Here is a 17,332-nt window from a genome sequence, read left to right as displayed (position 1 = left end):
TGGTTCCAAATGGAAGTGAGGAGGAGAGTCCAAAACAAAAGGTCATCATAAGATAAGAAAAAAATGAAGAGCAAAAAGCTTCAATTATTATTCTACTGTTTACGTTAGTGAGTTACGACAAGCATTAACCATTAGATCCACTGTGTCTGTGCAGTTGTAAAAGTCTGAATAAAGCAGTGCAGGGTGACAAATTTCTTTTTTTTTTTTGGTTTGTTTGACTTTCAGTGGAGCTGAACAGTTTGTCCTGCAGCAACAGATCAAACTGTCACTGGAACCACTGTCTCCGCCGCTGCGTTTCAAGCTAGCAGTTTAAGCTTCTTACCATTTCATTTTGACAATGTTCATTTACCTGGACAAGATCTGAATTGATACAGCTCTTAAATGCCACATCCTACAAAAGCACTGCCTCCGTTATTAATTTTTTTTTTAAATCCTGAGCCAAATGTAAACTTTAGTTCTCTCCTACCATATTAGCCTTAAATCTCTTTACATTTTGTTGTGTTTCAGCCACTAACTTCAATCTGTTTAGTTGGATTTCATGTAATAGACCGACACAAAGCAGTGCATAACTGTGAAGTGGAAGGAAATGGTCATATTCAAAACATTTAACAAATAAGTTTGAAAGGCACACTATGTCTTTAAATCCATTTACACCCATCCCCAGAATGCGGTGCAGATGTTATGAAGTCACTTCATTAGTAAATACACTCCATACATGTGTATTTTATCCCAACAGCCTATTGAAGACCTGGGAACAAGGCAGACACATCGGGGATAAAATTGTGGAAAAGTTTGAAGGAAGAAAACATTTTGTACATCTAAAGAAGCACTGAGCTATTCCTATTGGGAAAATTGAAAGAGTATGTCACAATGCAAGCCTAATAAGACATGGCCATCCACCAAAGCTGATGAACACGGCGAGGAAGGATTTTGATCGAAAAAGCAGCTAACATCTCCATGGTAACTCTGGATTATTATTCTGCAACTCAGGCGGGAGGATCTGTCTAGCATCTCCAAAATAATAATAATAATAAGTTCTATCTGCAGTCAAAAAGAGCTCTTTTATTTGAATACAAAAGTTGGCTTCTGCTTCACGGTTAAGCGCTGCTTTGTGTTTGTCAACAACATAAAATCCCCCAAATAACAGTAACCAAAGCTTGTTCATTCAACAAGACGAAATGTTCGAGGGTAATGAATTGTGCAAGGCGCCGTTTGTGGATGAGCTACCGTAAGAACAATAAACGACCGGTCGTTAGCCGCGCAGTTTGCGTGCGGCATAAAACTCAAGTAAGCCCATCAAATTCCAATAATGCCGTAACATTCTCAATTGAAACTGATAATTGATTTGAACTAGGGTTGGTGAGACTAGTAGTAGCACGGAGAACACGAACACTGTCCCAACATTACTGTGGGTGTGGAGCATTTTGCCACTTAGCTGTGACCTTTCTCAGCGTGGTGTTACGTCCTCAGAGTCACAGCTCTATTGTGTCCTGACCTCTCGCATTACAGCCAGCCTACGTTGTGGACACATTCCCACACATGCAGACACACACACCCACACACACCCCGACACAGTATTAGTGTGGTCCAGGTGGTCAGTATTGTCTTACTGGGGGTGAGGGTGTCATGCTTCAGTGCAAAAGAACTGCATGGTGCTTCCCATTAGTACCCAATGGCTAGCAGTCAATATCTTCAATCTCTAGGATCTCACACACACACGCACACACACACCCACATGCCTAAACACCCCCACCCCTGCCATGGGGACACACTCTTTGTGTCCCCATGGCACTCTCTTTTGACATCATGCATTCCTTAGGTGTTACCCATTCACCACTTAAAGCACAACTTTTACCGTAAGCTGGACCACAACCTGCTTATGTAATTAAAGCGAAACAGAAATAATTTGGGGAGAAAAAAATGAAGATCACAACTAGTTTTCACATTTACAAAAAGTCCTGACCAGTTGGTATTCATTAACCTTTTGTACCTAGACATGGCATAAAAGAGCAAACAACACAAATTCACATGTTTGCAAATAATCCCTGTGATATTATTACCAAATGTACAATCCAGCATGAGGCCACATCATTGGACAATTAATTGGACGATTGATTTTTAAGAATTGTTGCCGATGACTCTTGTGTTGCAGAGAATTAGGATAGTTCTGACAGCGATGTGGGTTTCAATCCGGCACTAGGAAGGCCTAGCTAAAGAAAAACATCAGCTTGCAGTAAACACAGAACCTGCAGCATACATTTTTTGCAGATTGATAGTAACCTGACTTCCATCTATTGTCTATTTCTGGTTGCCCTTGCAGGGTCACATGGGGTTGGTGCCTATTTCCAGCAGTCACTGGGCGAGAGAGGTGGGCAACACAGAGACACAGATACACAACCACACACGTAAGGACAATTTGAACAGACCAGTTAACTTAACAGTCATGTTTTTGGACTGAGGGAGCGAGTGGGAGTACCTGGAGAGAACCCACACATGCACAGGGAGAACATACAAACTCCATGCAGGAAGACCCCAGACCAGGACTCAAACCCAAGACGACGTTATAGTGCTTACATGCCAATAATTATACTTTAATCATACTATCCTATGAATATTACCTTTCATTAGATGCCTGGTCATTAGAGCCCTCATCGATGATTGTATGTTGAAGAATAAAGGAGTGACAACCATTTGAAATTTGCATGTCAAGTGTGTCCACCACAATCCGGTCCAGCTGGGGAAAATGCCTGGACATCAACATGCAAAAATCTTTACATTTTTTCCATTTCCATTTTTGAGCTTTTTTTCTTTTTTTTTTCTAAGTTTGAAATACGAGTACATAAAATTTCTTATCTACAAGTTGATAAGTTTTATTTTATTTTCCAGTTCACATCTTCAATATTGCAATATGTAGCTGGATGAAAATAAACAAGGAAAATCCAGGTGAGGCAAAATCTTTCATTTGTTTTTGTGTTACAAACTTAATGGCCACATATCTTTGCAGTCAAACATGTTGCAGTCAAACAGATGCAACATGTCTGACTGCAGAGATAAACAATTTAGATGGCTATCTTAACGAGACCAAGCTCATGTAGAGGGGTTGGGTAAGCTGTCAGGCACTTTTTGTGATTTTGAAGACATACCACGCACCTTATCTATATATTTTTAATTTAATGATTTTTCCAGTCTTATCTTTTGACTCAGCTCTGTGTTCAACACTCGTTGACATTTCTCTGAGCTTTACGGTCGGGTCAAAAGCTGGAATAAAGCCACTGCTGACACACCACTTTTTAAGCTCTGGCAGTAATAGCAACAGTAAAAAAAGCTCTAATGTGTTTATTACCCTCAACTATGGGTGTGGCTGTTAAGATACATCTAAAAAGAAATCTAATATTAGGTGGCTGGAACTCCACAGTGTGCATAAAAGTCTTTTTAAAATTTTTTATGGTCAGACTGGGGAGATATTTGTCTGATTTATTTAAGCTAGCTCAACACAGCTGAACCCTCAGCCATCAGTTTGTTTGTTCAGTAGCATGAAATCCTTAGCTTGGCACGACAGTGCAATTTACAGCTATTTATGATCCACTGTGTATAATGGTGTCTACTGTAGTGAGTAATCTATAATTACCCTTAAATTTCCCCAGGGGCAGCTAAATGATGCCATAAAACTCTGCAGGGTATCGATCGTCCAGTGGCTCCAATTGTTATTTGGCTGTTAAAGCAAACAGGCTGAAGGGAAGCCAGACTACCACAGATGTCAACATTGTAAAAGACTGAACATTTTAACGCAGTGTATCAGCCATACCAGGAAAGACTTTCACACACACACACACATATATATATATATATATATATATATATATATATATATATATATATATATACTACAGACCAAAAGTTTGGACACACCTTTTAATTCAATGAGTTTCTTTTATTTTCATGACTATTGACATTGTAGTTTCACACTGAAGGCATCAAAACTATGAACAACACATGTGGAAATATGCACTAAACAAAAAAGTGTAAAACAACTGAAAATAGCCCTTATATTCTAGTTTCTTCAAAGTAGCAACCTTTTGCTGTGATTACTGCTTTGCACACACTCTGCATTTTCTTGATGAGCTTCAAGAGGTAGTCACCTGAAATGGTTTTCACTTCCTAGCTGTGCCCTGTCAGGTTAATAAGTGGGATTTCTTGCCTTATAAATAGTCATGAAAATAAAGAAAACCCATTGAATTAGAAGGTGTGTCCAAACCTCGCCCATTGACCGCTGACAATAGGCACCAGCAACCCTCGCGACTCTATGTGGGATAAGCGTGTATAAGGATGGATGGATGGCTTTACATATATTCTTGTACTTTCTTTAAACTCTACAGAAGTGGAGAGAGTGGAGGCTGAAGAGTTTGCTACAATACAAACGTAACACGCAAACATCTTGGTTGAACAAGAACCAAATATTTTGTTGTTAGTCAGTTACCCTTGCTGAGTACATCTGGTCATCTTTAGAACATATTGGCATGTTTGTGATTTCGGGAGTGACCAATTTTCATGGAAATGAAACACACTCTATCCGAGTGGCTGGCAAGAAAACAATCATTTTGAAACAGTTTTGTTCTTAAAGTACTAAATAGCTGTTTGGCTGTGGTGGAAAATGTCTCAAATGCATAAAAAGCCTTTGTCAGAATGACTCTCAAATCAGCAATTTCAGCTCATTTCCAGAGTGCTGCAGCACCATAATGAAATCCTTTTGTAATAAAGACAAAATAATTCAAAAGGCATGTGTTTGCATGACAACGATGCAAACAAATGCTCCACCATGTCTAGGTGTTTATACTTTTGTCATGCTTTGCCATGTGCAGAGATCTTTTAATAGATGAGACAAAGTCAGTAATCAAAGTTACTGACAGGAATAACAGAGAGGAACCAAAACACAGGAACCAATGTACGAGAGGAGAATCCAGTCCAGGACATTGGGAAAAGTATTAAAAATATTATTTCGTTTCCATCAATTAAAACTCTAATAAGCATCTAACGCTTTTTAAAAAAAAATCACCTCAACTGCCTCCTGTATCACTAAAACTAATGTTGCTCAGGAATTAAACAGTGAAGACAGAAATGGGAGGCACTATCAGAAATATTTTCCCACACTCTGAGACACTGACCGGTATTGATCACATGCAAATGTTATTGATCGCCTCACTCTCGTCCGTCTGTATTGATCCCACTCCTCTCTTTGTCCTTAAACCTTCCAGCTGTCGGAGTTCTGTGGACCGGATCCTCTTGTTGCTTTCAGCGAGTCGAAGTTCTGCATCAGCATTACTGAATCGGTGAGCGCTGTGATTTGCTTTTGCAATTCGTGTTTTTGCATGTTGCTTTTGCAATTCACAGCACTCACTTGATTAAAGCGACGTGTGTGATGCGATGGTGTGGCTTTGAGTTAATGTCATCTATTTTCTACAGCTGAGCACCTGTAAACTGCTTTGATTCATAATACTTATGTTATACTTCCTAACACCCATTTGTTTGCCAGTACTGGATGCCAAATTAGATAAAATGAAAAATAAATGTGTGCTATATTGATTTACTGAAAGACCAAAACCTCTTTTTTGATCATGTGACATTTAATCATTAGAAAGACAACGTAGTCGTACATGCAAAAAGTTTTGTTTTTAAGTATATTTCATTTATCCATGCCTTTCTTGATAAACAATGAGAACATTTTTATCGGTGTTATCGAAATCAAAGGTAATGATGAGCAATCTATACCTGGTAGTTTAAGAAACAAAATAGTTTGTAGAGTGTGAAAATGACAGGGTTGTGTTAACTCTCAGACCTGTGCAGGTTTGAATGTATTAATGTCATAGTCTTTGATTAAAAAAGCTATGACAGCCACAAACCTATAGACCATGATGTATCCACTGTGGATTTTTAAGGATTTTGAATGTTATGGGTAGAAAGGATTTATAGAATTAACTGAAACATTCTGTGCATGAGGAAAAAACATGTAACTTAACCGTCCTATAACCATTTGGCCATAAGCTGCAGACTTAGATCTACAACTTGACGTAGAGGAAGATGGCTGCCCCGTGTTAGACACTTCAGCTAACCTCCATAACTTCCAGTCAACTGGTGGACATAAACTTAGGATGCAACGGCACAAAATCCCCCTGTGCATATCATCCTAATCACTAGGTCTGTATTTCTTCATGAATTCCACTATTGCTTAATCAGTACTCTTTATATGATTCATAAGTGGAAAGATATTGAAATGTACTTTCATTTCAAGAGTGGTTTTAACCTTCTCAGTATTACTCAAATCGCTCTCTTGCCAACGTCAATATATAGCAACGAATGTGTTGAAGACATTACATGTGATTTTGACAGTTGGGTAAGTGAGCTCTCAGATCGCTTTGAGGTTGGTATTTTTGCTATGAATATTTGTAGAGTCATTCTAAAGCATGGCGTTAGCTTTAAGGTTAACTTTGGGCAGGGTAATGGTCCTAAAACACACAAGCAATAAAATGCTATAGAATGGCCCAGTCAAATTCTAGATTTTAATCCATGTGAGATTAGGTGTCAAATCTTGAAAATTGATGATCAAAGACACCTTTCATCCAATGTCACTGAGCTGGAGTTATTTTTTGAAAAGAACGATGGTCCAAAAATGTGTCTTACTCTCTAGACGTGCAAAGTTGGTAGAGACATTCCCCCAAAATGCAGCAGCTGTAACTGCAGCAAAAGGTGAATCTGCAAAGAGCTGGCTCACGGTGGCTTCAACAGAAATGCACGTTACGCATTTCTGCTTTTTACAAAAAGATGTAAAAACATGAACCACTTCACACACAAAAAAAATCTTCACTTTGGTCTATTACGTGATCTTCATTAAACTTTGTGGTTGAAACGTGGCAAAATGCGAAGGGTTTGTTTAATACATTGCTATGTTCCATCACAGAAGTGAATCTAACCAGATTTTATTCTTAATATGCCGTCCATTGACATGACTCATCTGTTATTGACTGTTTTAATACCAGCCAGAAGATCGTCTTCTCATACGAGAAGCCGTAAGTTTAAACATTTTAATGTTTTTTTTAAAATGTCTAAATTTAAACATTTAAGCATGTTTAAATGTTTCACCTCTGCGTTTTGCCATGCGTTTTTGTGCGCGTTCTGTGACAATTTTTTTTTTATTTCCCTCCACTCAATTCCAGTCACAGGTGTTTCGCTTGAACACCAGAGGGCGACGGTGAACCGCCTATTCATCCAGTATACTATTTAAACCCAGAAAACTGCGTCACACAATGGGGGCGGAGTGATCTCAATGCAATTTATATACAGAGAACTGAGAGCGTTTCTCCCTGTAGCTTCACGGATAGCGAAGGAAACATCTCAGCAACAAAGGGCAGGCTGGAGTTTGTTTACCTCACACGGTGGAGTTTCCACACGGACTATTCAGCCACTTTTCAACCGCTGCTCCCGTCCGACTCTGGAATATACTCGCTTGTTGACGTCGACGTCTTTCCCCTCCACCTTTTATTTCTTTTTCGGGATTTATTGTCGCCACTTTGGACTAGTGGACCAGCATTAGAAGTCCCGCAAACTGCTTTCCCACTGTTTTTGAAGTTAGGGCCAATGTGTCAACGCATGTCAGTCTTGTGACTGACATGCACTCTTTAAGGTAAGTTTTGTCAGCACGAGCGAACAGTGAGCGCGCGCATTGTTCGTCACCCCGCTGTTTAATTGGAATAATATGATCCGCCGCTTCACGCCGGCTTTTCCGTGACTGCGCTGCACCCGCGCACACTTTATCCGGGTCTGTTTGCCATTCCTTTATTTAACGCAGCATCACCGCAATTATAACAGCAGCAATAATATGTGCATTTATAGTTTAATGAGGGCTTTATTAAACTTGCAGTTTGCCAAGCACTCTGAGTAGCATGTCCGTAAACACATAATCTGCTTATTTCACGGTAGTTACTGAACTAGTTGGAATAATACTTGAAGAAAAATGATTCGGTAATTATTGTGCTTTTCTAAGCTCCCGTGTTTAAGAACGACACGCTCCAGCTCCACTTCTTTATTGACCCTTCAGGCGCAGGTCGGGTTGCACCGGGGATAAAGGATTTTTGTGTATTGCTCCAAATGTTGGTCGGTTTTTGTGGAAACTGTGCTTTATTTGCTAAAGAGAAAGAGAGAGTGGTCTTTCTTTCTCTCTCTTTCCTTCCTTTTTTTTTTTTAATAAAAGACGCGTTTGCGGTATGACGGAAAGCACTTTGGGGCAACAATTGCTTATTTTCCCCTTCTGGAATAATAGAGACACTGATTATTTCTGTCTTAAGGATCTCTTTGTGCCTTCAGATTGCAGCGCAGAGCCGAGGTCACCGGGTTTAGGCAGTATAAGAAGTAACCGAGGATTAAAAAACAACTTAAAAAAAAAAAAAAACTCCCATCCAAATGCACTTGTCTTTTTGCGTGTAATTAGATGTAGCCATAGCGGGTAATTAGCGGTCGTTGACTAATATATTTGCACCTCAATCGCAACATTTGCACGTCCCATTGCACCTCCGGTGGGAGGCGCACACGCACTGAAGCAGAATCCAGAAGCTCGCGACTTCCGTATGCTTGAGCGGCGTATATATGTGTTTCTCTTCATGTCGCAAACTGCATGCTTATGGTGCAATCTTAAAATGTCGCATGTTTTCCCGCCCCACAGCTGACATAAAAACACGCAAACAAACTCCACTTTATAAGTGTACGGTGGCGACGGTGAAGTGCACTGTGGACGGATTTCCTTCAACATTTCATCACACGGTGGCTTGCTTTCCTTCCTTTTCCTCTGCCTGTTTTTCCTCTGTCTCCCTTCCTCTCTCTCAGTGTGTGCGTGTGTGCCTGCGCGTTAGCAGCCGCTGCCCGTGCCCGTCGAGTTGCTGTTTCGCTTTCCAGTTTCTCCTTGTGTTTGGATTCACGCACAAATCCTCGTGGGATTCGTAAAAAAAAAAAAATATTATAATGTATCCACCAGGAGAGCGAGCGGCGCGTCCAGGTCAAGTGCAGTAGCCGTTTGTGCGTGCGTAAAAGGAAATAGTTATTAAACTCGCGTCTGCGCATGCAAAAAGAAAGAGTTTGCGCTAAAGAAAACACAACCTAAACACATTTTCTTTCTTCTTCTTCTTTTTTTTTAAATGCCAATCTGGAACAGAGGCGGATGGTTAAGGCTCTAAACCCAAATTTACAGATTACTCTGAGCGCAGTTGTATTGAAGCTACACTTCTGAGCTTTCATTTAATTTAGCGCATTCTGGAGATACTGCAATAGGATCCCATTAAAAGCTTCCAGATTTGTCTCTTGAGGCGGGTTCGTTTCAGGTTGACTGCCTGTGACGCAGTTAAAGTCACCCCAGCCGCTTCCTATATGTCGGATTTGGTTTTTTTTTTTTCCTCTCCAGCAAAAAAAAAATAAAAAAAAAATAAACAAAGACTTGCCATAATCAGCAATTTCTGACAAACAATAGATACTCGCTGGACGTCGGTTTTGGAACAGGAAACTGGGTTTTACCGCTTGTGCTGAGGGGGGGGGAATAGGCTGTGGGAATCAGGTGCTGTGGACGCCGATGAAAATAATCCGGACAGGCCCCACAGGTGAAACACCGACTTCCCTGATGTAAAGACACTAGAAAGGTCAGCGCGCTATTAAACGAATAGGGTGTAGAAAAAACGCTGCGATTCCGCATTTCTAAAAATAAAGAATTGCAGAACAAAGTCCAGGCGTGACACAGCAAGTTGCGCTGCACGCGCAGCTGCGGCTCCGGAAAACACGCAGCACAGACGCGGAGAGGGGCTGTTGTAGCCGGGCAGAGGGATGAAAGCCCATGCTCACGGTGACGCTCTGTTCATCCAACAGACCGCCAAATCTGCTCGATGGCTCGACCGAAGTAACGCCAGCAGAGGGGACCGGCGGAGACCCAGCATCCTCAGCGCGAACACCACGTTCCTCGAAGCACACAGAGCGGAGCCGCGCGCCGCAGGCGGGCGCCTCCACAGCCGGGGGAGGAGGAGGAGAGGGAGGAGGACGAAGAGGGGAGCCGGACTCGGACTCGCCGACTTGCTTCGTGAGCCCGGCCAGTTTAGACGTCTTTCGAAGCAGGTCGATATTTCGCCCTCCCCGCCGCTCGTCCAGCGGATACTTCTCCTTTGACTGCGACTCGCTGCCGAGCTCCCCGCTCTCTCCGCACCCAGTGACGGCTGACAAAGCCACGCAGACCCCCAGCCTCACCGGCCAGGTGATGAACCACGCCCTGCAGCGAATGGCTGTGGAGCACGGTGGACTCGGGCTTCTCGGTGAGCAAACTTCAGTGCGCTGCAAAAAAGAGAGAAAGAAAATAACAAAGAGGGAGGGGTGAGGGATTTAGAAGATCATTCTGTTTCAGACATTATATATTAAATTATAATAAACCATGGTAGTTTGTAGATGGGATGGGTATACAGGGAAGGCTGAAATAACAAAGAAGAAGAAGAAGAACGAGCCAACTGAGCCCAAACCTCTTACTTGTGATCACTCTCCTCATCTGGTTTGTGCACTTGTGTTAAAACAGAAAAAAAATACTGTTCAGACTTTAAAGGATGAGATGTTAGTGAAATATCAATAATAGGTTTTGAATTGATATTAATAAGTCGGCAGATACACCTTCTCTGAGGCATAAGAATGAACAATGCACCGATCTGTAAAATTTGGGCCGATATCAATATATTACTGTTACGGCCGATAATCGATATTTACCAGTATATATTCCACCATTCTTTCAACATCTTGGAAAAAAAAAAACACACCACTGACTTCCCCTCTGCATCTCTGCTTCTCCCCACAGTCCTGCTTCATCACTATCACAGTCACATGACCAAACAAATACCACATAACCAGCCTCCCTCCTCCCCCTTCTGAAACATCAACAACATGGGAACAAATAGCTAATATCGGCCCAGTTTTATTTATCAGGCCGATACCGATGTTAGTGCCGATATATCATGCATCCACGTTAAGAATCTCAGCTCTCGAGTAAGTTTGACTTTAGCATTAGCACTGCCGCTAATCTGACTAAAGCTGGAAACAAGCTTAAATTCTTGCTCCTCTACAGAAACTTAGTTCATGCATTTGCCTGCAATACAACCCTTATGAAAATTAGCTTTAAATTTCTCTGCTGGACACTAGACATGAGGAAGAAAAATTTATTATTATTCAAATTTAAATAATCTATTGGGTAATATTTGATATTCTCCAAAATGTCTCCGTATAGTGTAAGTTGCCACTAAAATGAACAATTAACTCAAATAACTTGTGAACTTCTCAGAACTTTCCTTTCCTTAAATTGTGATTATTTGGGCCAAAGATGACAAGTGTTGCTAAGGGGGGAAAGAAAACAATCTGCTTTGCACGTGAAAACCAGAGACTTGACTGTGCAATACAGGCTGCTTCAGATGTTTTCACTGGCTGCAGTTTTTGTGTGGGTGTGCAGCAACATGCGAAACCAAACAGAAGCCCGACGCCCGCTCCTCAAGCGCTTCTTCATCAGAGTTTTGGAGGGGCTGATATTGATATTGATAGTAAATACATGAACAACTCTCAGGGAGCGTTTTCTTTTTTTTGTCTGTTGGAGTTTTCCTCGTGAGGGAAACCTGGATTTTCCACTAAAGCGTTTGCAACTCTGTCAGATGAGTAATACTAACGCTTTTACACATTCTGGTTTATTGACTAATACTTGGCTCAGGTCAGCTTGTTGGCTCACTGAGGAACCTCTGACAAACTCAGGCAGAAACATGTATCCTCCCCTGATTCCCTCATGTTGCCCAAGCCACTTTTACACAGCTCAATTTGAAAGGAAAAGAGGAAAAAGGGAGAGGGGTACTTCGATTAATATTACTCACCCTGATGTAACTCATCAGTCATTATACCAAAAAGAGAAACAAACCAACCCGTTTTGTCTTGTGTCCTCCCAGTGCAACTGATGATTCAGCAGTTTTCTCGTGCGACTTCCATTGCTAAGAAAAAAGGAGTAGGATATGATTATTAATATTATTACTACATAGATTGTTTCGTTTTAAAATCAATAATTAAATCCGATGTGGTATAGCATGTTTTACCCCATTGTTCTCTGGAGTCCAGCGCTACGTTTAGACTGCAGTGTGCTCAAGATACACCATAAGGCATTTTGCTGTAACAAAAGGAGCACACTTCCTCTTTAACACCGGATGAAAAGCGCACACCTAAAGATGACCTGCACAAACGTTTTGGTTAAATGGGAAAAAAGGTTGTTGGACCCTGACAATAGAGTCTCCGAAGACACAGATGAGCTGCTTGGAAGATAGGAGCAGAGGGTGTATCAGCTGATACTTTTTAGGAAGTGTTTGTCATTTGAGTCCGGTCCTCAAACCTTTTTTTCTTTGTTCACCTAATTCTTTCAGTGGGAACGTGAGATGTCTGATGTATAAATTAGTCTGACAGGACATCCTGTTGACTTTAACCTGCCAGCTACAAGGTCAGGTACAGTGTAAGGGCTGTGTGATGCCTGGTTTCCCTGGGATTACTTCACAGTGTAACCATTCCCAGAGGCTAAATAATCTGACAAGCATTGTTGGCAGCAGGTATCGTAGGACAGAACTGTTATTGTGTCACCATTTGTGGTCATATGTCACTTCCCTCTCTTTGTGTAAATAAGCACCTACACCACACAGTCAGCTGTGGTGGGTGGCAATCTGGATCTCAGTGATTTTTTTTTTTTCTTCTCTGTCCCAAATGATATTAAGCGGAAGCATTGCCATAGATTTACATGCTAACACATTTAGGATTCAACAAGCCTGACTTAGTGGCTGCACATATTTGAGTAATGTAGGTTTTTATCATGTAACACATGTGGTTAGAGAATGATGCAAAGCAAGCAGAAGATGACGGATCTGTGAATGTTGCAGAGTGTGTTCACTAGTGGAACAAAGGTTTCAGTTTGAAACTCCGGAAAATTTGCGAAGAAAAGCTGAAAGGAGGCAATGGCGAGTCAGCAAAAAGGCGACTGCTTTTCTTGTCTCTCAGCTGAAATCTTACTGTGCTCCCATGCGAACGGAGAGCCAAATTTATTTTCTTTCTTGCTTTATTCACTGCAAGTTCTCTCAACACTGATGCCTTACCAAAAATAGCTGTCAGTTTGTCAGCAGAGGATTGACAAAGTTCTTCCTCACTTGTTTAAATCGCGCTGTCTTTTTCATCATACAAGTGAATGTGTCGAGGTCTCAGGGATATAGACTTCCAAGGCGTGCGTCTGGGATGGCGGAACCAAAGGGGCGTGGCCTATAACGCGCAATGTGCAATAATGTTGATGAATTTTGCAATATCCACATGAGTATAATAAACAAGTAATTTAACAAAGTTAGTGTATTTCTGACAAGCTCACCAAACACTTTATCTTATAAAAGATTTCTAAGTGGCAAAAGGTCACCAAATATGCATAGGAATCCTTACATAAGTAGCCAACACTTACTGTGGTCAAATAAGTTTTTTGTGATATGCATGTTGCATACAAATTTACAACATATCGTGAAGCTGTTTCTGCATGATGTTCTGCTGAGCTACATATTTTGTGTTGAGACTCAGTGTGGGAAACACGTGTAGCTCACACCTTAAAGGTGTTAAAGTAGCCACTGGCTGTATTTAGATCGCCTCAGTGTCAGGATGACAGGACATGACATCAAAATCGGATGGATTTTCTAGGTTGTATAATTTTTAAACACCAAACGAGTCATGATGTGGAAAAAGTTGCATATTTTTTTATTGTTTTACAGCAGCCAGTGAAGAGTTTCATGGAGTTTCAGCAGTTCTCATGGTCCTTCTGATTCTGTTTTTGTGTTTGTTGTATGGTTCTATTGAAAAACAGAGCGAAGCACGCAAGGCTGTCACCTCCAGCAATAAAGATCGAAAATAGTGCTGCAGTGGACTTGTTTATATCGACATCATCTACAATAGAAGACTTTTTAAGTGCTGTGCTGCCGGCTAGAGTTGCAGTCTGTGTTGACTGGTAGCTTGGTAACAAAACTTGAGGCGAAAAAAGGGCAAAAAACAGCAAATATTGAAAACAAGCCGTGAAAGAAAAGCCTTAAGGATATAGAGGGGTACTCTTGGATTTCACAAATGCTGCACAAACACTTTACTGCGCATTAGGAATGAATGGTTACATTTAAATTCAAATGTCACAACAAATCAACTGAGATTGAATTATGTCTATGCATATTTCTGTGTTTATTCTAGAGATACACTTGTGCTATCTCCAGATGCTAGCAGAAAACCCTAAGAAGCGTCAGGGTGTTGTACTCTCTATAAGAGAATATAATAGAAGTGATTAGCTTAACTGATTTCCTTGTGTCTCTTTTATTTATTTTTTTCCACTGCAGCCAGACAGATAGCAATCAGAAGAAACCAGCTCGCATGTGTGCACAGGTCACTCATTAATTGCGCATGTTAAGCAGTCAAAATAGGCCTGCAGCTCCTTTGTGTGACCCAGACGGAAACTTTATGCATCTCAGGCAGTCTGCTTTGTCGATGACAATGTTTAACAGATAAAAACACACGCGCAGTGCTGCAGCTTGTCATGTGTTGTCGCCAGCATGCAATAAAGGCTTCAGATATGAAGAATGTTTCCTTGTTTGTGTGTCGGATGCCAAAAGGTACCGTAAGAAGGATCAGTTTATCTTCTTCTTGTCAGAGTTCGGTCTCTCTGCACTTCCTCATGCGGCAGCAGGAAGAAAACACAATAGTCAGCTATCTGGAGAGTCAAAGTGAAGCTACGTGAAGCGTTTTTGTTCTGTTTTTGTTTTTTCTTGACATGAACACCTTCATAATAGAAGAAACAAACAAACAAATACCTACACAAATTGCGTGATGATCAGTTTTGATTTGAGCTGATAAATCTGTATAAAATAACCAACATGCTTAATTGGACTAATGTGTAATCAGTTTTCATATTCAGTCTGGGTAACTTTAGAATTTGGTCTTCTTCTACAGATTTAATTCACAACAAAGTTGTAAACATCTCTTTGGCCATTTGGTTCCCTTTGGAACAAAAAGACAAAATTGTTGAGTATTTGTGTATGCTTTCAAATAGGCATATTTTTATGTTCACGCCAAACATTGCTGGTATTGGATATAGGCAGTGTGGTTCTCTGCCCTGGGCAACCTGAACATGGGGGATGCCATTAGCACAAACACAAAGTGTGCTCTTTAAAATTAGTTATTTCCCTTAAGAGTCTGATTCTTCTACTTGTTTGCATGTCAAGTGTCAAGTCAATGTGAAGCTTCCCCAACCACGGCTGGATACTGATGCTGAACCTGGTGTCCGATTCACCGCTTTTAGTACTAATTTAACGATCTAGTTCTTTGTTTAAAAAAAAGAAAGTCAATAACAGTAAACAATCATTGACAGGATAGCATCAGTTAAAGGTGCAACCATCTCTTGGGTTCTTTTCGAATACGGTAAAACATTTTTTATTCAGCCTAGTCACATTTTGGATTAATCATCCCTCTGGATAATTTGTTGCAATGTTGATCAAATCTAGGACTACTTTATAAATCCTGAAGACTTTTTTTTTTTTTTTTTGCTGATTTTGACACTTTTGGAAACCTTCCATGCTGTGATTTGATATGTAATATATAATTTTGCTTTGCTTAACTCTGCTTTATATGGTTATAATTTCTTTGCGCTCTAAAGCATTCCAATTGTTCACTGTTTACCAAGCATCTATTTGAGCGAATTGACAAATGCTTGTTTTCAGTTGCATTTCCAGCAATGATGACACATTCTGAGCCTTTGCAATTTTTCCTTGTCTCCTGCTTAACACCGTTCTAGCCATGCTTCAGCAGCGCCTGACGGATTTATCGCTGAATCAGTAGCTTCAATATTGAAGGATGTTAGAAATATTAAGTCTGGGTTTCATAACGGCGTGAATGAGTCATAAGCGGAGATCGGTAAGAGGTCAGAGCCTTTCATACTCATACTGTAGTTCAGACTGAAAATTTAACAGATAAACCACAAAAACAAACGCAAACACACACACACACACACACCAATGCAGAGATACAAACATGCGCTCACACGGTCAGCTGGTGTGTTTTTTTTCTATCACAACTGTCAAAGATACATTTTACATGTTATATTGCAAGTAAATAATAAATATATTTTATATGATCCATTTCCTAGAACATACAGTGGCATGTTTTACTTTTTGTCAGAGTACATCTACAAACTCCAATGTATTTTATTGGGATTGTAGGTGTCAGATCAACACCAAACAGTGTATAATTGTGAAGTGAAAGGAAAATACATGGTATACAATACTACTACTGCTAATAAAAAGAGATTTATACTCAGTGCACTCTTTTGGATGATATCCAAAAATACAATTCAGTGCCACCAATTACCTACAGAAGTCATGTATGTGGTAAAATGTCAATAACATGCACTTAAGCTTGTGGTTGTAATGTGACAAAACAGAAAAAAAGCTGAGGGTGTCTGAATACCTTTGCAATGTGATGCTAACTATAAATGTAAAAGAAAATGTTCTGTGACCCAGAATAGTACTGGGTCACCCATAAGACAAACAAAGAAGCCATTGAACATCATACAAGGCTTTGTAGAAGCATCCACTGAGCTTAGTTCCTCTGTGGTTTCCTTTAATGCAAGGAGTCATATTTAAAATATGTCAGTGCTCAGGTTGACTTGGTTTTCAAGTCTAAACCCCCGACCACAGATCCTGTGTGATAACGTATTTTTCATGTTTCACTTAAATGAATCATAGATGAGCGAACTGTAAATTTAACAGGGAAGCTCTCGTCTTAACACCTAATCACTGCAGAAAATGCTGCTTCTGACTGTTCTGACTCATAATGTTCCAGACACACGTTACGGTTTTACGAATATGTTGAAAAAATTACTATGTGTTTTCTGCTCTCTGTTTCAGGGCACTCTCCCAACCACTATAGCACTATTAACGCGGCACGGGATATGCAGTCAGAAATCTATGGTCGTCAACTCCGTGCTATTGGAGATGACTTCAACAACAAGCTGATGGTAAGGGTAAGAGTCAGGGATCACATATCAAACTCTTCTCAATGTAAAGTTTTGTGCAATACATCTGTAAATGTATCTAAATTATTTGAGCGCTGATGAACTTAACCCCTCATTTCCTGATTTTATTAAAAATTATTTTAAAAAATGAGGTATTTGCTTTTGCTTGGCAGTTTTTGCTGCTAAACAGATTTTTCAGATTGTTTTTCTTTTTAATCATTACAGTATTTCAAATAG

At 40.3% G+C, this 17,332-nt stretch overlaps 1 protein-coding gene and 1 long non-coding RNA gene across 5 annotated transcripts in view; one reads left to right on the top strand and one right to left on the bottom strand.

Annotated features, from left to right (window-relative positions):
• The first annotated feature begins 7,255 nt into the window (after positions 1 to 7,255).
• Positions 7,256 to 17,332, top strand: part of bcl2l11 (BCL2 like 11) — a 33,375-nt gene continuing 23,298 nt past the window's right edge. For 2 of the 4 annotated variants that reach the window (XM_032552403.1, XM_032552402.1), the window contains exons 1-2: positions 8,378 to 10,334; positions 16,989 to 17,104. In XM_032552403.1, coding sequence (XP_032408294.1) covers positions 9,866 to 10,334; positions 16,989 to 17,104 — 585 coding nt within the window. In that variant the 5' untranslated portion in view covers positions 8,378 to 9,865. Of the gene's footprint in view, positions 7,676 to 8,374; positions 10,335 to 16,988; positions 17,105 to 17,332 lie in introns of those variants that run through there. The other 2 variants (XM_032552405.1, XM_032552404.1) reach the window with 2 other exon arrangements.
• On the bottom strand, positions 10,241 to 15,232 carry LOC116712597 (uncharacterized). Its single transcript, XR_004337580.1, has 3 exons — positions 12,132 to 15,232; positions 11,964 to 12,029; positions 10,241 to 10,353 (listed from the first exon to the last, which is right to left on the bottom strand). It is a non-coding gene; the product is annotated as an uncharacterized LOC116712597 (long non-coding RNA).

Source organism: Xiphophorus hellerii, chromosome 22 (genome assembly GCF_003331165.1).
Source record: "Xiphophorus hellerii strain 12219 chromosome 22, Xiphophorus_hellerii-4.1, whole genome shotgun sequence".
Lineage (NCBI taxonomy): Eukaryota > Metazoa > Chordata > Actinopteri > Cyprinodontiformes > Poeciliidae > Xiphophorus > Xiphophorus hellerii.
This window is presented reverse-complemented; position numbering and strand designations above follow the sequence as displayed.